At 36.1% G+C, this 22,887-nt stretch overlaps 1 protein-coding gene across 6 annotated transcripts in view; it reads left to right on the forward strand.

Moving 5' to 3' along the window:
- The window catches only part of CCSER1 (coiled-coil serine rich protein 1), a 1,490,059-nt gene that overhangs the window by 181,191 nt on the left and 1,285,981 nt on the right, over positions 1–22,887 (forward strand). For all 6 annotated transcript variants that reach the window (XM_055111625.2, XM_034958922.4, XM_003829898.4 and 3 more), the window contains exons 2-3: positions 1,087–2,451; positions 5,699–5,883. In XM_055111625.2, the coding sequence (XP_054967600.2) occupies positions 1,128–2,451; positions 5,699–5,883 (1,509 nt within the window). In that variant the 5' untranslated portion in view covers positions 1,087–1,127. The remainder of the gene's footprint in view (positions 1–1,086; positions 2,452–5,698; positions 5,884–22,887) is intronic.

The raw sequence follows: 22,887 nt of genomic DNA on the forward strand, positions 1-22,887 counted from the left end.
AGATAATCTGTGGGAAAGTACCTGGTACGTAGCAGTTGATGAGTTGTAGCTGCCACATCTCCTCACTCGTGTCCTCCTCCTCCTTTATCTTCTCCATTGATACCCTGAATATACTGACATTAATATGGTTCATAAATGTTCTATGCTTCTGATTCTCTCAGTCTGTATTGTCACTTCTCTCAAGGTTACCAACTGTCTTAGTTTTTACTCAAGTATTTTCTTCAACTGATACCTGTGGTTCTCTCATAAGTTTAATTTGTTTATAACCCTATGTTATATCCTTGTGATTTAGTTTCTTCTTCTAATGGCCTGCTTATCTCTCAGCTTCCCAAATCAAACTTGTCCTGGGGTGGGGGGAGGGGGGAGGGATGGCATAAGAGAATTACCTGTTGTAAATGACGAGTTAATGGGTGCAGCACACCAACATGGCACATGAATACATATGTAACTAACTTGCTCATTGTCCACATGTACCTTAGAACTTAAAGCATAATTTAAAAAAAAAAAGAGAAGAAAAAAAGTCTATAGCCATTGGCTTTTCTTTGAGTGCTGATTGTAGTGTCAGGCTATACCATTGTCTTGTTTGTGATTCTGTTGAGCTCGCATCAGTAACTTGTTGAGTCGTGTGGTGTAAAATGAAAATACTTCTAGTGGTCTCTGACAGGAGTCATGGTGGGGCATTTACCCAGACAGAAATTATTATGTCTGTCACATGCCTACTGCATCTAAATAAATAAACATAAAAAGTTAAGAATAAACAGTTTACCAAAATTATGGAACAGCTATAAGTAGGAAGCCTGGGTCTTAAATACCTGGTGTCTCCAAAGCCAACACTCTTGCATAAACTTTAAATATTTCTGTTAATCTTAAAATGTTTGCATCATTACAAAATATCAATACTAGCTATTGGGTCATTTTTACTACTTATAAATTCAAAAAATCTTTATTAGGTATCAGATTTTTGTTATTTATTGTCTTAGTATAAACTAAATTCTATTTTGTCTTGAAAAGCAATATTTTGTTTTAAAATGTATTATTTGTAGTTGAATTCTATTGACTTGTTGTTTTTGTTTTAACCTTTCTCAGGCTGCAAAGTTGGCTTTCACAGTGCAAGCCTTTGAGTCCCAATGGGGGACTCAGGATCAAGACGATCTACCCTGGTCTCCCGGTTGCCAATATTCAGAAGAAGTATTAACAGAAGACATGATTCTCTTCCTTCTTCACCTTCTTCCAGTAATACAGTTGGTGTCCACAGTTCCTCTCCTTCCAGCACTAACTCAAGCTCAGGTAGCACAGGTAAACGGAGGAGCATATTCCGTACTCCTTCCATTAGCTTCCACCATAAGAAGGGGAGTGAGCCTAAGGAAGAGCCTACCAACCAGAACCTTAGTATTTCAAATGGTGCTCAACCTGGTCACAGCAATATGCAGAAACTGAGTTTGGAAGAACATATTAAGACCAGGGGAAGACATTCTGTTGGTTTTAGTAGTTCACGAAATAAGAAGATAACGAGATCTTTGACAGAGGATTTTGAAAGGGAAAAAGAGCACTCAACTAACAAGAATGTCTTTATAAATTGTCTAAGTTCCGGCAGAAGTGAAGGGGATGATTCTGGTTTCACAGAAGACCAAACTCGTCGTTCTGTTAAGCAGTCAACAAGAAAGCTACTCCCTAAATCTTTTTCATCTCACTATAAATTTTCTAAGCCAGTTCTACAGAGCCAATCCATTTCATTGGTACAACAGTCTGAATTCTCATTGGAAGTTACACAGTACCAAGAGAGAGAACCTGTATTAGTAAGAGCTTCGCCATCCTGTTCTGTGGATGTAACAGAACGGGCAGGAAGCTCTTTACAATCTCCTTTGCTTTCTGCTGATCTTACCACAGCTCAGACACCTTCAGAATTTTTAGCCTTGACTGAAGATTCTGTGTCTGAAATGGATGCATTTTCTAAAAGTGGAAGCATGGCATCCCACTGTGACAACTTTGGCCACAATGATTCTACCTCTCAGATGTCTCTCAATTCTGCTGCTGTTACAAAGACAACAACAGAACTTACGGGAACTGTTCCCTGTGCAATTATGTCTCCTGGGAAATATAGGTTAGAGGGTCAATGTAGCACTGAATCTAATTCATTACCGGAAACCTCTGCTGCTAATCAGAAGGAAGTGTTATTACAAATTGCTGAACTACCTGCTACAAGTGTGAGCTACTCAGAGAGTAACCTACCAGCAGATAGTGAAAGAGAAGAAAATATAGGGTTACAAAATGGTGAAACAATGCTGGGGACAAACTCCCCAAGGAAACTTGGATTTTATGAGCAACATAAAGCAATAGCTGAACATGTAAAAGGGATCCATCCTATTTCAGATTCAAAGATAATACCTACTTCTGGTGATCATCATATTTTTAACAAAACATCACATGGATATGAAGCAAATCCTGCCAAAGGTATGCTGATTTTTTTGGTATAACAAATGATATGAATTAATTTTCATTATACTTTATTCAGTTTTCTTATTCCGTCTCATGAATGGAAACCACATTTTTCTTGTTTTTCACTTTTGAAATGGTTTCCTATTCATAATTTGTGTTAAATGTTTCCCCTGCTTGATTTTAAACTTACATCAATTGTGTTATGCTGAAAATGTAATTCAGCAATATTACTCATTTTTTCTTACTTATGTTATCCATAACTAAGAAGCAGCCTCTTAGTTACGGTGTTTATTGGAGCACCTTCAGAAGAAAGTGAATGGAAAGTAATTGTTTGCAATGTGGATTTCTCCAAAGTAAGGACTGTCTTTTATAGAGTTTATTATAGAGGCCTTGGTATTTCTTATTTAATGAAATGGATATATTCCAGCTAAAATCACTATAAAATTTGTATAATTTAATATGAATTTTATAATTTCCTTTGTTAACTAAGCTTTCATTATTAATTAGGATCCATGTTTCAACATAAATAATTCCTATCTCTAGATACAACAACAGAATTGTAAGCTTAAAAAAACCTATCTTTGGAAGCTGGAGACAGGTTTCAACTCTGCCTCTGACATTAACTAACTGTGCAACTTTGGATACCTTCCCTTTAGTTTAAAAAAAGTGTTAGTATATGTCCATTACTGTAATATGGCTACAGAAAACTTTGTTTTTTTAACATGAAATTCAGTTCAAGAAAATTTTTGAATATATACCACCTGCTGGGCTATCTTAGACATATTTTAATTCCTTTTTCTCTACTCTCGTTAATGCTACTACTGCTACTAATAATTTTCCCAAATTTGGAAGTGATTATTATGTCCTAGATATTATTCTGTATACTTTATATACATTAATTAAAATGATTGAAATTGCTACTATTATTATAAGCTATTTTGCAGGCAAGAAGATGGGAGCAAAGATAAACTGTGTGTCCACAATCACAAAACTAATAATTCATTTATTGGGATATAAATCCTATGAGGTAGGCTCCTATGTTTCCCATTTTACAAATGTGAAAACAGGCTAAAGAATCATACAGCTGGTAAGTAGTGCAGTCAAATTACAACTCTCTGAATCCAAAGCTCTGGCTCTCCATAACTATGCTTTACTACATGTCATGACTTAAAATATTAAATAAAATTTATGTGACATAATGTCACGAGTAATAGGATTATAAAGTTTATCCATAAACGTAGAATTTTAAAGTTTTACATGCATGAGTTAATTTTCCAGCTGTCTTAATACTTTTCTCATTTGATACAAGATCACTTTTATGCACCTGACCATGTTTGTCCATTTTTGGAACTTTGTATTCTTTAGTCATACATGCCTAGCTCCTTTACCTGTAATATAATCATGAGACTATGATAATGATGATGATATTAATGATGGTTACCCTTTTGTATAATTAATATATGCCCAAAAATGTACTAAGAAGATTGCATGCACTGTTTCATATAGTCCTTATAAAAATTTTGCATGTCATATTAATAACTAAAATTTATAATAAGTTAAATAACTTTATAGGGTCACATAGTTAGCAAATGATGGACTTGATATTGAAATCCAGGAAGTTTTAAAATTATATAAAAAAGAGATAGAAATGCAATTATCCTGACATATCTAATTCTTATTTAGTAATGATGACTTTCCTCAAAGCCTAATTGAATACTGCATATTTTTCTCTCTCTGGAAATTAGAGAATGATCAGTTATCTTGGAGACTATTACTATGTTGATTGGGATCCTATTTGTAACACAATAATGCATTAATTTTGCTGATTTGATAATGTGTTGGCTGTTCTTGGATAAATAAGCTGGTAATGTCAACAAACTAAACTATCCTTTAGTTTGTGAAAATATTCATGTGCTATTTATAAGGATTTTATAATTTTGAAGTTTAAAATTTTAAAAACAGCTAAGTAAATGTATTTTATCCAATAAAGAGTTGCTATAGACACTAACTTTCAGAATGCTAAATTTAGTTTGTATTTTGTATGAAATATTTAAGCCAGTACTTGATACACATCTAAGTGTATTAGGTGTACAATCATGTCAGAACTAATGAGTTATCTGGCAATTTAACTTCTATTCATTGGCTTAAAAAGTTATTTAAAAAGAACTGCTATATATTGGACTAATAGATTCTGGACAGTCTTTAAACTAGTAGATGAGCCTAATTAGAACAATTTTTTCATTTACTCATTCATTCATTCAGCAAATATTTATTGTTTTAACACTATGTTAGGCACTAGGGATGTAGCAATACACAAAACAGGCCTAGATCCCTGCCTTCCTGAGGCTTACTTTCCACTGGGGATACTCAGTTAACATGCTATATATATCAGATGGTGATAACTGCTGAGGGTAAATTTAAAGCAGAATAAAGGCTTAGGAAGCAGAAGTGGGATTCCAGTTTGCATTTTTAAATGTAACAGGATGATACCCAAGGTAACATATTGGTAAAGGTTTGAAGGAACTTAAATAATAAGTCATACAGATATTTGACAGAAATATATTAGTGCAAGGTTGTGAGTCAAAGGCTGTGTAGGGCTGGAGCATACCAGTGATGTACCAGAGCAGCAAGAGTCCAGTGTGGCATGAGCAGAGTGATGGAGGGGAGAGCAGGACATGAGGTTGCAGAGGTGAGCAGGTGTGCTCCTCCTGTCCCTGGTTTGGGGACAGAGAGAGCAGTCATATGGGTCATATTATGAAGAATTTGTTATGCCATTTGAAAAACGTCACCTTTTGGCTAGAGGAGTGGTGGTGATGGCCCTCACTTATGTTTTAAGTATATGATTCTGGCTACTATGTGGAATGTAGATTGTGTTGCGGGTGGAGAGGCAGATGGGAGTAGGCAGAGGTAGGAGAATTGTAGCAAATATTGCAGTAACCAAGCAAGCATAGATTTGGTCCAGGGTGTTAGAAGGAGAGGTAGAAGGAATCAGATTCTGTATACAGTTTGAAGGAAATAAGGACAGGATTCGTTTATGTGATTAATGTGAGCAACGAAGCAACAAAGGATGACTCCAAACGTTTTGGGCTTCAAAGAGTTTACATGATTAAGTGAACTAAACTGATGCTATACATTTAAAAGTTTTCTTGTGATAGAGAAACTTTGAATAACACTAAGAGTTTTTCATGATCTTTCAGTGGGACATTTGTAAAAACTACATTTAAATATTTACCTTCATTTTTATTTATTTTCCTTTCCATAGTTCTTGCCAGTAGTCTCAGTCCATTTCGTGAAGGAAGATTTATAGAGAGGAGACTGCGATCCTCGTCAGAAGGCACTGCAGGGAGTAGCAGAATGATTTTGAAACCGAAAGATGGAAATATAGAAGAAGTTAATAGTTTAAGAAAGCAAAGAGCAGGTTCTTCATCTTCAAAAATGAACAGTTTGGTAAGTACATACATTTGTCTGCCTCTAATAAAATAATGCTGTCTATATCCGGCATGTTCATGTCTCTTGCAAAATGAACACAGACTACAGGATAGACAACTCATATTTGAAGGGAAAATTTGTTTCCATAGTTGACATTACAAGTCAGAGAAACAAATTTTTCGCCTAGGTCAGGATGGAGTTCACCATGACAGCTGTCTTTAGTTCCTATCTTCCTTGCTTCCATGGAAAGTTTGACATTCTTTATTCTAGAACAAGACACTTGAATACAGAAACTAGGGAAAATGCTGAACATGAGGATCCCCTTTGACACCATTATTTCACATCTTCTCTCCACCATATAGCCCTCCAGAAAATACCCTTTTGTAAATCACACTTACTCCAGTACCACTCTTAGTCCCTGTAGACCCTAACCTTGCTGTCCTCCTGCAGTGCCCTTCCACAAAGGGTGAGGAGTTGGTGTGAAGCTTATGAGGACCAACGTGAAATGCCCATCCAATGCTTGCATACATTGGAGGTAATCAAGATACCCTATTCCTGGTCCAAATTGTAGAGCCTGCTTTTAGTATGAGGGTGGAGGTGGGGTGTGTGGGGAGAGGCATGGTCTGAGTTTGTATGTGTGAACTAGGGTGTCACAGAGGCATTAGTATGAAGCTCCCTCATGGTATGAGATGGACCCAGGGGTGGGAAGAGATGAGGGGCGAACTGCAGCCTTGGGTCCATGTGGCCTCAGGTTTCACAAGTATTAGAGTGTGATTGCCTTTTGGAGATCACTTTGCTCACCTTCTCACAAATGTGTCCTTTTTCAGCAGTGTATTTAACATCTATTATCTAAAAATGCTCTTTAAAATAATCTTTCTACCTACCTATCCATGCATATATGTGAAAAATGCTCAAAAATAAATCACTTATGATATCTCTATTGTTTTACATAATTGGGTTTCAAATGAAAATATTAGGTAATTGAGATCTGATAATTATTTTGTGAAGAAGCCTTAAGTTAGTAAGGTAACATTGTGTGATAGCAAAATCACTGTGCTTGATGTTAGAGGTTTTAATCGTTTTTTTCTGGTGTGGCCATTTCTTAATCCTGGGCAAATTTGTAACCACAAAATAGCAAGTGATAATAGGTGTCTTGTTTCCATTATACTAAAGAATGACTATGTGAATATGTGTTTACATTTGTATATATGGAAACATATATTTCATGCTTCGTTTTGTTCTTTTGTGCATTGGCTATTATATTATTATTGTTGCAGTGGATTATTTTTGGTCTAAGTATGAAAATATGTTAAAACGGATTTCCAATTGAGGCACCATTAAAAGTTAGGACTAATGAAGTATTACAAAACATTTATCATCACAACATTTTCAGTATTTCTTCATGGAGAGGTATTTATATTAATAAGGGTACACTATTCAACTTGCTCAAAGTTGTGCCTTTTACATATTCTCTCATATCTCATGTGTTTTTCATACTGCATTTAATTTAAATAATTCTAGTTTGAGACCAGCCTAGGCAAAATATCGAGAACTCATCTCTAAAAAAAAATTTAATAATTAGCTGGAAGTGGTGGCTTGCACCTGTAGTTCCAGCTACTCAGGAGGCTGATGTGGGAGGATCACTTGGGTCCAGGAGTTGGAGGCTGCAGTGAGTTATTGCGCCACTGCACTTCGGCCTGGGCAACAGAGCAAGACCTGGTCTCGATAAGATAAATAATAAATAAATAAATAAATAAATAAAATGTAAAAAGTGCTTCTTATAATATCACAAAGTCACTCTTCTCAGATTTACTTTTTTTTTTTTTTTTTTTTTTTTTTTTGAGACAGAGTCTCGCTCTGTCGCCTAGGCTGGAGTGCACTGGTGCGATCTCGGTTCACTGCAACCTCTGCCTCCCCAGTTCAAGCAATTCTCCTGCCTGAGCCTCCCGAGTAGTTGGGATTACAGGCACCTGCCACCATGCCCGGATAATTTTTGTATTTTTAGTAGAGAGGGAGTTTCACCATGTTGGCCAGGCTGGTCTTGAACTCCTGACCTCAAGTGATCCACCCACCTCAGCCTCCCAGCGTGCTGGGATTACAAGCGTGAGCCACCGCGCCCAGCCTTCCGATCCGCTTTTAAGATTTAAAACTTAAGAAACAAAAGTGGTTTTGTTCCTTTGAGGCCTTATATTTAAATTTTCAAAAGTGTGCCTGTAGTATTATAGTCTGTCCACTAGATGGCAGAAAGACACCACTGCCGTGGTGGTGAACAGTATATCAGGGTTGGAACAGAAACTCGGTAAAATATTGTACATGTTCATTGGATTTACAGATGAAACTTACTGAAATAAATACTGAAACTTTTGAATTTCCTAAAGAGAACTACCAAAAACTACTTCACGATCTTACCATCTTCCTTTGGATTTTACAAGTTATGTCTCATCTTTCAGTTACTTTACAGTTTATTCATTTTTTATTTTCATTTTTAATTTTTTTAAGGCAGAGTCTCACTCTGTCACCCAGGCTGGAGTGCAGTGGTGCAATCTCGGCTCTCTGCAACCTCCCCTCCCTGGTTCAAGTGATTGTTGTGCCTCAGCCTCCCGAGTAGCTGAGACCACAAGTGTGTGCCACCATGCCTGGCTAATTTTTGTATTTTTAGTAGAGATGTGGTTTCACCATGTTGGCCTGATTAGTCTTGAACACCTGACCACAGGTGATCCACTCACATCGCCTCCCAAAGTGCTGGGATTACAGGTGTGAGTCACCGCTCCTGAGCAGTTACTTTACACTTAATTAATTAATTTAAAATGCATGAAATATGTTTTTTAACTTGTAGCACTGTAAGGAAGAAATGGTAGGGATTATTTAGTTCTAGATACATGTGAAACAAGTGACATATATTTGGAAAATTGTAGCTGTCTGTGTGAACAGTGACACATTTTCTATATTCCTCTTCCAAAATAATTTAAGAATGTATCCATGGTTCATTTATTTTATTTTAAAGCAGTTATAATAGAAACATGTGTTTTTAATGCTTGTTTGAACCAAGGGACTACTTTTAATGCCTGACATGTATTATCACATTCAGTCCTCACAACAGTACTATAAACTAAATAATACTGTGGTGATCAAATTTTGCGAAAGAGGAAAATAAGGTACTGAGAAGATAAGCAGCTTGCCTAAAATGACATAGCTCATAAATGGCAGAGATAGGATTTGGATTTGGATCCTTTCTAAGTTCAAATCCTACAGTCTTTTGGGCAAATATATTTGATTTAAAATTAAGTTGAGCCATTTTTCAATTGTTTGCATCAATTTGTGTAATGAAATTAAAACATTTAAAGCAATCTAACCTTGCTTGCTCTAAGTCTAGGCTGCAGCATTCTGTAAGAGATACAAAAGAGGAAAACAGAAACAAAATTTAGTGCTTAATCTGAACTTAAAATGCGGTCATGTTTCTTGAAATGCTGATGAATAGTATCAATGTCCTTACTGAGAGATATCCCATCAAAAAGGAACTTTGTCACAAAAGAGGATATTCATGCTTAGCAGTTTTGTAATACTTCTTTACTCCTAACTTTTAATGTTAGCATTAATGCAGTCCTTCATGTAGTTCACGGGGACTTCAATTCTCATAATAAAATATGGCTCTATTTATTAAGATGCTGAGCATTTCCTGAAAGACCAAAGATATTACCTGATGGATTAGATATAGTTAGATATACCACAGTTCTATTGTTTTTGTGTACTTCTGGGGTATTTCAATCTGGAAGGGAAAGGACAGGATGTATGAACTCTTCAAACATCAAATGCCGAGAACAAATTGGGATTGGCTTAGGTTTATTAAAAGAAACCAAAGTAAATTTGGAACAATTTGATAAGTGTTCACATTTATTATATTTTTTCAAACCTCTTTATAGTATTTTTCCAATTTTTCTCTAATGAGTAGCTTTCTGAATACATTCCTTGCGATTGTCCAAAAATTTAAAATGCTGTTCTAGAAAAAAGTTAACTTATTTCTTTAAAGAACTTACTTCAGGAACTTTCTCTCCAGACTATGGTATATAAATGTATAAATGTAAGGATTTCTCATGGGTTCTCCAATGGCTTTACATAGGGAATTCTAACTCTAAATATTTACAAGATTACTCTCTAAAAAAGTTAATATGAGGGTAGATTCATATATAATGAACAATACAGAAGAGCTGGTACCGTTAAAGGAAGGAAAAATGCCTAAGTGGATGAGTCAGGATAAACTTGGCTAAGTGATAAAAAATACCGCTGGGCGTGGTGGCTCAAGCCTGTAGTCCCAGCACTTTGGGAGGCCGAGGCAGGCAGATCACTTGAGGTCAGGAGTTCAAGACCAGTGTGGCCAAGATGGTGAAACCCCGTCTCTATTTGCATTTTGTAAAAATACAAAAAATAGCTGGGCATGGTGGCCAGTGCCTGTAATCCCAGCTACTCAGAAGGCTGAGGCAGGAGAATTGCCTGAACCTGGGAGGTGAAGGTTGCAGTGAGCTGAGATCATGCCACTGCACTCCAGCTTGAACAACAAAGTAAGACTCTGTCTCAAAAATAAATAAATAAAATAAAATAAATAAATAATAACTTCCAAATCTAGCGACTTATATAATATAGATTTCTTTCTCACTTAGGCTACATGTTTATTGTGGAAGGCGTTGGGGTTCTGTTCAATGTCTCCTCCTCCTGTATTCAGGCTGTGGAAGCAGCTAACTTCGCAAACATTGCCTTTTACCATGGCAAAAAGAAAGAGATCTCCAGAGGTCCCTGTAATAAAATACTGTGAATTGTGAAACTCACTTTCTTCTGTTCACAACTCATTGGTCAGATCTAATCATATGGCCCAAACTAGAAACAAAAGCAGCCAAGAATAATAATGAGTTTCCTGTATCTAGAGGCGGAGACTTAGGTTTGGTGAACACTTAATGACTCATATTCCCAAATATCTTGTTGTATCCAAGTTCTTTTAATTAATCGAGATTTACTGCTTGCCTCCTCTTTCCCTTTTGTCCAGAGTCATTTAATGGGCCCTGACTTTGTGCTTCAAACTGTCCTGGTCTTTGTGGTTGAAAAGATGAAAACATCTCTGTAACTGAAGAATTCATATATACTACAGGTTTTATTCTTTAGAATATTCTCTCTTCCTTACTTAAAGGCCTTGAGATGTGTGTCTTAAGTGAACTAAGTTTACTTTTTTCCTTGACTCAAGGAATCTTTACTATTTTTGTAAGTATTTATTTTCATTGCACCAAGCAGTTGGTTTTGAAGCTTGCATTATCTTCACATTACTCAGCAAATGCATTTGCAAAGTTGCCCTGTACTATTTGTGCTAAGTGATTCAGACAACTTTCATTTATGGCCAATTTTACTCTGACACAGCATGTTTTCTTTCATTTAGCATCCTGCTGCTTTTATGTGGAAACTGTGAATGACACAGTAAAAATATAACTGTAGGACTTTGGTAGAAGAACAAATCCGATTTATATTTGATTAATAAGAAGTAGTTAGTTGCAGATCGTTAGCATCTCATATCACATTTAATTTTTTGGTATGTTGAACTGCAGAATTTACTTATTATTGATAACAGTAGAATAATAAAACTGTACCCTATTTGAGATAGCCAAACACTTTACTATTCATTTACTTTTCTTCTGGGGCCTGCTGTTTTCTCATTTATTAGCTTATCCTTTATTCATTATAATTCTTCATTTCTTCATTCATTAAAACATTCACAGTTTCTTACAATAAATATTTATTGACAATCTGCTCTGAAGAATCAAATATGAAAGAGACAGTGCTTGAGGATTTTTGAGTTCCCAAAGGGAGAGATAAGGTTAAACATTATCTTGCCAATACAACAGATTTAACCATTTTGACCATCTCTAAGTTCAGAATGGGTGGGACATGCTTGATTTGGATTGTGAGCATCGAAATCCAAAGTTAAGAAGATTTAAAATGGGCACATGAACTCCTGTTTCCCAGCTTTGTCTGTGCCTTGTCACACACTCAATGACACTGTTAAATATATGCATAACTTTCTTGTGTCTTTTGTTCATTTCTCTAACTGAGACCCAGCTGCTAGTGCTGAGCAGGTTTGCTGAAAGAAAGTTGGGACAGTAAAGAAGAACGTACAAAATGAATCTCGTGATTAATATTAAAACAAATCAGTCTCAAAACACCCCACTTGTACAATCCGCCAAGCAAAAGAATCCCACTGGACTCATTTGGTATATACACCTTCACACTTCTGTTTCATGGCATGAAAGTTGCTCAAGCTTGAAATTAAAAACAAGACAGGCTGGTGCAGTGGCTCAAGTCTGTAATCCCAGCAATTTGGGAGGCTGAGGTGGGTGGGTCATGAGGTTAGGAGATCAAGACCATCCTGGCTAACACGGTGAAACCCTGTCTCTACTACAAATACAAAAAATTAGCTGGGCGTGGTGGCGGGCGCCTGTAGTCCCAGCTACTTGGGAGGCTGAGGCAGGAGAATCCCTTGAATGTGGGAGGCAGAGGTTGCAGTGAGCTGAGATCGTGCCACTGCACTCCAGTCTGGGCAACAGAGCAAGACTCTGTCTCAAAAAAAAGCAAAGAAGACACATGATAATTAGAAGATCTGATTTTGAAAATTTCTTAATCTTGAAATCCTTAATGAGACTTTCCAGTATGTAAAAATGTTAATGGCTTTGGGGAGTTAAAATAACGATTGCAGTTTTTAGTGTAACTGACTGTTAATAGAATTAAAGCAAATATTGCTTGGTTACAGGGACATCTAATAAAAATGGAAGCCATTAATATTTTTCAGGAAATGGAGCCATATGAATCATTCTCCTCAATTCTTATAAATTTTAAGGAAGAAAATCACAAGTATCACTCATTAAACATGAAATTACATTTGTTGATAACTGGCATACATTTTAGATTAAAGCCCTAATCCTTTATGCTTTTATTTGTTTTTCCAGTTACTAATCATATTTTCCTTTCGGTACCCTTCTAAATTGTATCATGCATGTAACACTCACCACATAGTTATTTGAATGTGTCTCATTTTACCTGAAAGGTTTCAGTCTTTTAAATGGAAGGAGCTGTGTATATACTGGCATTTCTTGCAGTCATTAATATAGCACCTGGTGGAAAAATAGGCATCTAATAAATATGAATAAAATAAAGGTAAAATTTCTGGTTAAATAATGATACATGTTTATATAGGTGTGAATTAAGGCTTCTAGTACAAGAATTGTGTGTGGTGTGCTTATGCACAGTTTTGACATTTTAACTTATTATTCAAATATACAGGTATTTCTTATGATGCATTGTCTGATAAAGCTCTGGCTTTTTTGACACTAAATCCTTGATCAGGAAGGCCATACCAATTATGACATTGTTCCAGTGGAAGCATAATTTATTTTAGGATTATCAGCCTTATAGAATGGTTTCTAGGATTATATGAGTACGATAGTTATAAACTGGCCATACAATGAGGACAAGAAATAGTCAAATATTTGTGGTATTCATTAAGCCCATTAAAATATAATAACTTGGTCAAATATGGGTAAGGGAAGATTTAAAAAATCCGCTGCTATTTTATCTAGTCCAGCTCACTTCATTTCTTATAAGCTTATAGATTCAGAGTTGCCTTTAAAAGCAGGATTGAATAAAAATATTCCATTCATTTTTGTCTTTCTGAACTTTGAGATGAGTCATTTTCATTTAGAAGCTGTCACAATTTGTATGTTTGTTGGGCAAAATTAGTAATAGTTTATTCATAGACTTAACTCACTTCTTAAATGATTTAAAGATCAGTTTGAGTAATACTTAGCACCTACATTGTTACCTCTGTGATAACATAATTTAATAATTATTACAGGTACATAATAGGTGGATATATTTATGGGGTACATGTGATATTTTGATACAGGAATGCAATTTATATTAATACTAATCACATCAAGGTAATTGGGTTATCTATCACCTCAAGCATTTATCATTTGTTTGTGTTAGGGACACTCCAATTCCAGGTTTTTGTTATTTTAAAATATACAATAAATAATTTTTTCACTATAGTTACCCTATTGTGCTATAAAGTACTAGATCTTATTCATTCTACATAACTATATTTTTGCATACATTAATGTCCCCCCAACCCTCCAACTCTTTCCAGCTCCTGATACCCATCATTCTATTCTGTATTTCTGTGACTTCAAATGTTTTAATTTTTAGCTCCTGTATATGAGTAAGAATAGGCAAAATTTGTCTTTTCACACTTCATTAATTTTATTTAAAATAAGGTCCTCCAGTTTCATTCATGTTGTTGCAATTGACAGGATCTCATCTGATTTTTGTGGCTGAATAATATTCTATTGTGTATATGTACCACATTTTCTTTATCCTTTTGCTTGCTGATGGACACTTAAGTTGATTGCATGTCCTGGCTATTGTGAATAGTGCTGCAATAAACATGGGAGTGCAGATATCTCTTTGATATATTAATTTCTTTTTTCCGAGTGCATACTTAGCAGTGAGAAAGCTGGATCATATGGTAGCTGTATTTTTAGTTTTTCAAGGAATCTCCAAAATGTTCTCCATAGTGGTTGTTCTACTTTACATTTTCATTAACAGTGTACAAGGGCTCCCTTTTCTCCACATCCTGTTAGCATTTGTTATTTGCCTATCGTTTGGATAAAAGACATTTTTTATATGCCTGTTGTCCATTTGCTTGTCTTCTTTTGAGAAATGTCTCTTCAGATATTTTTGCCTATTTTTAAATTGGATTATTTAGTTATCTTTTCTATTGAGTTGTGTTAGCTGCTTATATATTCTGAGTATTAATACCTTGTCAGATGGGTATTTTCTCCCCTTCTGTGGGTTGTCTCTTGACTTTGTTGATAGTTTCCTTTGCCGTGCAGAAGCTTTTTAGCTTGATGTGATCCCATTTTTCCATTTATGCTTTGGTTGCCTGTGTTTTTGAGGTCTTAGTCAGGACATTTTTGCCAAGACCAATGTCTTGGAGAGTTTCCCTAATGTTTTCTTCCATAGTTCCATAGTTTGAGGTCTTAGATTTAAGTGTTAGTCCATTTTGATTTGATTTTTATATATGGCAAGAGATAGGCATGTAGGTTCATTCTCTGCATGTGGATATCCAGTTTTCCAGCACCATTTATTGAGGAATCTGTCTTTTCCTCCATGTATGTTATTGGCACTTTTGTTGAAAATGAATTCACTGTATATGTGTGGATTTATTTCTGAGATCTCTGTTCCATTGGTCTGTGTGTCTGTTTTTATGATACTACCATGCTATTTTGGTTATTATAGCTTTGTAATGTAATTTGAAGTCAGATAATGTGATTCCTCCAGTTTTATTCTTTTTGCTCATGATGGTTTTGGCTATTCTGGGTATTTTGAATTCTTACATCAAAATTTTAGGATCATTTTTCTATATCTGTGAAGAATGTCATTAGTATTTTGATATGGATTGCATTCGATCTGTAGATTGCTTAGGTAAGTGTGGATATTTTAACAATATTGATTTTTCAGTTTCATCTTCAGTTTACTTTATCAGTGTTTCATAGTTTTTATTGTAGAGATCTTTCACTTCTTTGGTTAAGTTTATTCCAGTAAAGTTTACATATTTTATTATTATTGCTATTGTAAATGGTAATGCTTACCAGGCAAAGTCTCTTTTTCTCTTCCTTCACTTTCCCGTAAACAGAAGGAGACTCTGTGGTAAGGTGTCCTGGAGCTGAGGGAGGGGTAATGTAAGTACTTCCATTGCCACCACAGCTGGAACTGCACTGGGTCATGCCTGAAGCCAGTGCGGTACTGGGTCTTACCCAAGGTCTGTGACAACTGCTGCATGGCTACCACTGATGTTTACGCAAGGTCCAAACGTTCTTTAGTTAGCAAATGGTGAATCCTGCCAGGTCTGGATCCTTCCTTCCGGGCAGCAGGTTCCCTTCTAGCCCAGGCTGGGTCTAGAAATGCCATCCAGGCGCTGGGGCCTAGAATCAGTGGCTTCAGGAATATGCAGGGTGCTTCATTTTAATGTAGCTGAGCTGGTTCCCAGTTGCAAGACAAAGTCCTCTGTACTCTTCCCTCTCCTTTCCTCAAGCAGGAGTCTCTCTCCATGCTGCACAGCCTGGAATTGGGGGAGGGGTGATGCAAGGACTCCCTTGGCTGCCACAGGTGGTGTCTCACTGGGTCATGTGTACCCCAAGTCCACTGGCTCCAAGTCCAGTGCAGAACTGGGATTTGCCCAAGGACTGAAGTTCTTGTGACCTGTCTTTCAAAGTTATTTGAGACCCCATGCCACTTTGGTCAGCTGGTGGTGGAGCTAGCTGGAGCTCAGATTCCTACCCCTAGGAGGGAGGATTCTCCTCTGGCAGGGCCTAAATGGTTTCTCTGTGAGCACTGGCAGAATTCGGTTCTGTGTTGTGTTCTCTTGTGACAAGACAGCACCGAGTTCCAATGCAAAGCCTCACAATCGCTTCACTCTCCCTCCCACAAGCTCACAAATTTTCTGTCTGTGTGCTGCCAGAGGATGGAGAAATGGTGGTTTGGGCAATGCAACAGTGTCTTTCCTATCCTCTTTTTTTAAAAAAATTTATTATTATACTTTAAGTTTTAGGGTACATGTGCACAATGTGTAGGTTGGTTACATATGTATACATGTGCCATGCTGGTGTGCTGCACCCATTAACTCGTCATTTAGCATTAGGTATATCTCATAAAGCTATCTCTCCCCGCTCTCCCCACCCCACAACAGTCCCCAGAGTGTGATGTTCCCCTTCCTGTGTCCATGTGTTCTCATTGTTCAATTCCCACCTATGAGTGAGAATATGCGGTGTTGGGTTTTTTGTTCTTGCGATAGTTTACTGAGAATGATGATTTCCAATTTCATCCATGTCCCTACAAAGGACATGAACTCATCATTTTTGATGGCTGCATAGTATTCCATGGTGTATATGTGCCACATTTTCTTAATCCAGTCTATCATTGTTGGACATTTGGGTTGGTTCCAAGTCTTTGCTATTGTGAATAATGGCACAATAAACATACGTGTGCATGTGTCTTTATAGCAGCATGATTTACAGTCCTTTGGGTATATACCCAGTAATGGGATGGCTGGCTCAAATGGTATTTCTAGTTCTAGATCCCTGAGGAATTGCCACACTGACTTCCACAATGGTTGAACTAGCTTGTAGTCCCACCAACAGTGTCAAAGTGTTCCTATTTCTCCACATCCTCTCCAGCACATGTTGTTTCCTGACTTTTTAATGATTGCCATTCTAACTGGTGTGAGATGGTATCTCATTGTGGTTTCGATTTGCATTTCTCTGATGGCCAGTGATGGTGAGCATTTTTTCATGTGTTTTTTGGCTGCATAAATGTCTTCTTTTGAGAAGTGTCTGTTCATGTCCTTCACCCACTTTTTGATGGGGTTGTTTTTTTCTTGTAAATTTGTTTGAGTTAATTGTAGATTCTGGATATTAGCCCTTTGTCAGATGAGTAGGTTGCAAAAATTTTCTCCCATTTTGTAGGTTGCCTGTTCACTCTGATGGTAGTTTCTTTTGCTGTGCAGAAGCTCTTTAGTTTAATTAGATCCCATTTGTCAATTTTGTCTTTTGTTGCCATTGCTTTTGGTGTTTTAGACATGAAGTCCTTGCCCATGCCTACATCCTGAATGGTAATAGCCTAGGTTTTCTTCTAGGGTTTTTATGGTTTTAGGTCTAACGTTTAAGTCTTTAATCCATCTTGAATTAATTTTTGTATAAGGTGTAAGGAAGGGATCCAGTTTCAACTTTCTACATATGGCTAGCCAGTTTTCCCAGCACCATTTATTAAATAGGGAATCCTTTCCCCATTGCTTGTTTTTCTCAGATTTGTCAAAGATCAGATAGTTGTAGATATGTGGCGTTATTTCTGAGGGCTCTGTTCTGTTCCATTGATCTATATCTCTGTTTTGGTACCTATCCTCTTTAATGCCTCTCCTTCACATGTTATTAAAACCAGGTACTATGATTGCTCACCTGACTTTTGGTTCTTATGAATGTGCTTTCTTGCCTGAATATTTGTTCAGTTTGGTGTTCCGATGTGGGGACAATCACTCGGGGTTCTATTCAGCCACATTGCTCTACCTCCTACATTATTAAACTTACTATAAATAGTCATGTTGTGACAATAGCAGTATGAAATATGTATGTTAGAAGAAACTGTACTTATTTATTAAGAAAATAATTTAAAAGGACAGCAGTAAAGGAGAATTAGATATCTTTTACCTGTAACCCTATGAATCTAGGATATACTTTAGATATTAATAGTTCATATCCCTTTAAAATTAAGAAGTTAGAAAACTAAGATTGTTTATCTTTTATTTTTCAAGTTATATTATTTTAATTGGATCAATTAAGTTTATCTCTTAATTTTCTGTGAGAGGACAACTGCTTTGTTCCTTATTTAGCTAACTGAATGGGCTGGGACAGCTTCCATAGCATAAGAGATAATATTTATTGATTCAGGGTCTGTGACAAATCTCTGACCATCTGAATAGATGCTTCACAATTTGCAGCACAGAATTGACCTTCAGTAAACTAACTACCTGTTCTGAGGTGACAGTCACTGGAATCTGAGGTTTGTACATTATTCATTTTAGACAATGAAGACAATTTATTTTATAGTTATTTTATGATGTTGAAATTTAAACACATTAAATTAACATCAATAAATTAAATAAGTTAAAGAAATTCTGACTCCAAAGGTCAAGAAATATAGTACTAGTGAAGAATTATATTCAGTATTGACCATTAGAATTAAAAAAATATAGAAATATCTAAATATATTCATACTCTTTTTAAGTAATTTTAAAATTGAGACATTTATAATTGTCTCACAAACTATCATATTTGTAATGTAAGTGTAAAACAGTGTAATTTACAAGTGAATCTGCATATGCAATTTCACAATCTTCCTATGTGACAACTTTTTTTTTTTTTTTTTTTTTTTTTTTTTGAGACGTAGTCTCGCTCTTTCACCCAGGCTGGAGTGCAGTGGCGCAATCTCGGCTCCCTGCAAGCTCCGCCTCCCGGGTTCAGGCCATTCTCCTGCCTCAGCCTCCTGAGTAGCTGGGACTACAGGCACCCGCCACCGCGCCCGGCTAATTTTTTTTGTATTTTTAGTAGAGACGGGGTTTCACTGTGTTAGCCAAGGTGGTCTCCATCTCCTGACCTCGTGATCCGCCTGCCTCGGCCTCCCAAAGTGCTGGGATTACAGGCGTGAGCCACCGTGCCCAGCCGATAACTTTTTGTTTTAAACTAGCCGTTTCTAAATTAGAGTAGCTGCCATTTTTATCACTTTTATAATCTCATTCATTGATTATTTTACTCGTGCTAAAAGTTTGCTCTGAAATGCCTTATATATATATCTTCTGTTGTTCTTAGTTTGGTACATCCCACCTAAAACAGACTACCTACTAATTCTTTTAAATCTCTCTGTTAGGCTCTTTATTGTATACATTTGTAATTATATACAAAATTATTTTCATACTCAGCTAGTTATCTCAGTACCACACAGTGATTAATTTATGTGTCAGTGAGAAACATTAAGAATTTTATTGCCAAGAGAGACTCACATAAATCAGAACTCTTATCAGGGTTCAAGAGAGATAGGTGCAGTAGGGGGTGGTCTGGAATATCCCTCCTGCTCCCCAGGCCCTTTCTTTCGGCATGTGATGAGCCCTGGCCCAGGGTATTGGATGAGGTTTGGAGGGTTGGGTGTGTGCCAGTGACCTCATTTGTACAGGAGGAGCCATCTCAATATGAAGCATCTCCATTTTATACTCAGCGATACAGCATAGATGTACATTTTTCAGGGAACCATATCCTATATATTTTTAGATTCCATCTTCATTTTTCATAAGCAATTCAGACATATTCTGCCAAAAGCAGTATATAGATAAACTGCCCTAGTGAAAACCCTTCAGTTTGTTTGCTAGGAAGTCTGTCATTAGTATGTTTCCAAAGAGATCCTACCAGGTCATCTGCTTTCTTACTTTCAGGAAAGCATACACCATTTTCCCCTGTAAGAGGGAAAATGGATCACAGGCTAGCTGCTTAACTCAGGCAGCAAGTGCAAACTTTGAATGCTCTCCTCAAACTATCTGTTCTATTCTTGCAATCCCCCTCACTTGTATTTTCACCCATTGGTGTTCATTTCCTTTAATCTTAGGGAAATACTTGTTTTCTCATTTCTTCTAAGCAAAAATTCTACTAGTTGTCCCCATTTTAACTGCTCATCTACTTTAGAACGGTACTCCATCAGTATGTTTCTTCTGTTGTCTTGAGTTTCTTTCCCATCTCTTCATTGCTGTCAGTTTAAAACACTGCCAAGTTTTCCATCTTTGAAGAAACAAATAAAAAATAATTTTTTTCTGTATCCTACTTGCTCCTAAAGTTCTCCATCCTATCCCTCTTTTTCCCTACAAGGCAAACAGTCGTGACACTTGCCATACTCATTTTCTCACTGCCTATGAATTCCTCGATTTCATAGCATTATAATATATAATATTATATAATATAACTTTAGCCATTATAATACATGTTCTCAACATCAGCGTTATTGAGATTTTGTCCTGGGTAATTCCGTGTTAGGGGGACTGTGTTGTGCATTGCAGGATGTTAAATAGCATTCATTACCCCTACCTAATAAATGCCAGTGGGACCCCCTGGTTGTGACAACTAAAAATATTTCCAGACATTGCCACGTGTGCCCTGGTAGATAAAAATTGCCCCCAGTTGAGAACTATCTAAAGGTATCAGTGACTTTGCCAATTTTCTTTTTTTTAATCTTAATTTTGTATTCATTTAACAGTGTTGAGGACTCTGTGCACTTACTCTCTTTCTTTCACAGTGCAAAATCTCCTGTGGTTATTCTCATTCTTCTTTGCTCTTTTCAGATTCCTTTGGAAGCTTCTTCACACCCACACTTTAAACACAGCTATTTCTGCCATTTGATCCTTTATTGCTTTTTTATTTACCTGTCCTATCTAAAAACTTAAGATAGAGGGGAAGTTATAAGTGGATTCCAAACAAAAAGCCTGGGAATTTCTATCATATTGGAAATCTGACAAAATTGAATAGGCACGACAATCACAATGTATTAGATTTATAGAAATATAATGAGGGTCTATGAAAAATTATTTCCATACGGAGAATAGCCAAAACTCTGAAGGCAATTATCTTTGGAGTGGATATAGAGAAATATGCAGTGATTTTGCCCTAATAGTTAATGGCTTCTCTCCTTTTTTTTTTTGATATATATTACTATTGTAATTTTTGTTTTTATACAAATATATTTCAGCCTGCTTTTAAAATAGTCAAGTAATTCTTAATATCCCCTTCTGTGTCTAAAGTCACTTTGGAGAAGCAGCAATTCTGTCATTTAAAGTAGGACCTCCCTATTAGAATCAGAAATGTAATACATTGTAATACTAATTTCTACTCTCACTGCTATCACTGACCATTATGCATTATTTTTCCAAATTGAAAGCAGCTTAAGTCAAGCAAAAGGCAGTGGCAAAAGTTGCGGTCATTGTGCAAGCAGCATGTATTAGACAATCCAGGAAACTTGGCAACCCCCAGAGAAACAGACGTTGCCCACTTCTGCCCTGCAGTGTGGCCTCTGCAACTGCTGTCTCTGCTTTGTCTCCTTCACAGCTTCCCAGGGACTGTGCCTCAGGCTGAATTGTGCCTCAGGCTGGCTCTGGTCCAAGAGGAGCTTGTGGTGTGCAGAGGGCATGTGTTGGGGAGGGGTGGGAAGTTTTGACTATGACTTTAGAAAAAACGAAAATCTGTAAAATACCTTTAGTGTCTAAAAATAAAAAAAAGTAATAAAGTAATAAAATGTACTAAATTAGTGAACGCAAACACTTCTGTAATATTTTCATGCTTTTCCACACTTCTTTGTTTTTTAAAGGCTTTTGGTACCTCCTAATCTTTCATATGCTGTAAGAATATGCACTTGTATTTTATCTTTATGAAACTTGTCTGAAATAAAAGTGCATTGTTTAAAAATCAAAGGTACACTTTCTTCTAAAACACAATATGAACAAAGTAGGAAAACTTACAAAATTGGAATCCTTTTTTGTCAGTTAGATGTGATTTTATTTTAATCAAGTACATGGTGTGATGAAACGAATGATTGATTTGGGAAAGGACACTGAACTCCAATGTTACCTGTTTCAGAGGATAATAATAATACTGCCCACCTCATACAGTTGTCATAGAATCAAATAATATAGTTTATGTGAAAAGGCTTTGTAAGATTTAAAGTGCTATACAAATGAATATGACAGTTGTTTTATTAATAACGTGTCAAAACTAGAAACATTGAAAAACAAATATTATTGCCTTTTAAAGTAGTGATTTAGAAAAGAAATATTTTAAATGTCAAACTCACATTTAGGGTATATCTTTACCATGACAGTGTTAGTTCCTTTCAGCCACAACTAAAAATTCCTAAATGTTCAAGTTATTTATCTATTAGATCTTTATAAGGGTAATGTGCTATTTACTTGATTTGTATTTGGCTATTTTTTGAAAAGTCATACATTTTTCACAGTCTTCAAAATCGATTTATAATCACTTAGAAAAAAATTAATTGAGCAGTATGCTTAAGATTTGAATGCTATGATTTATGTTATACTTTAGTTAGAAAGTTTACTCAACTCAGTTATTTTCTGATTATTAAACTGGGAAAAAAACATCTGCTCAGAAGACAGGTGTCTTGGCTATTTACAGAGAAATTTAATTTGCATTTTTTTATTTCTTAAATAAATGCAAGTTTAACCATTGTAGACATTTATGTGACTACTTATGTAACTTATATATTAACTCGATAAATACTAATTTTAAAGTATCTTTTGTCAAATTTTAAGGTAATGCTATTCAAAATAGGCAATAACTTCAAAGACCAAAAAATAACATAGAAGAAAATAATTATAGATTATTTATT

The sequence above is a fragment of the Pan paniscus genome, chromosome 3 (genome assembly GCF_029289425.2).
Source record: "Pan paniscus chromosome 3, NHGRI_mPanPan1-v2.0_pri, whole genome shotgun sequence".
Classification (NCBI taxonomy): Eukaryota; Metazoa; Chordata; class Mammalia; order Primates; family Hominidae; genus Pan; species Pan paniscus.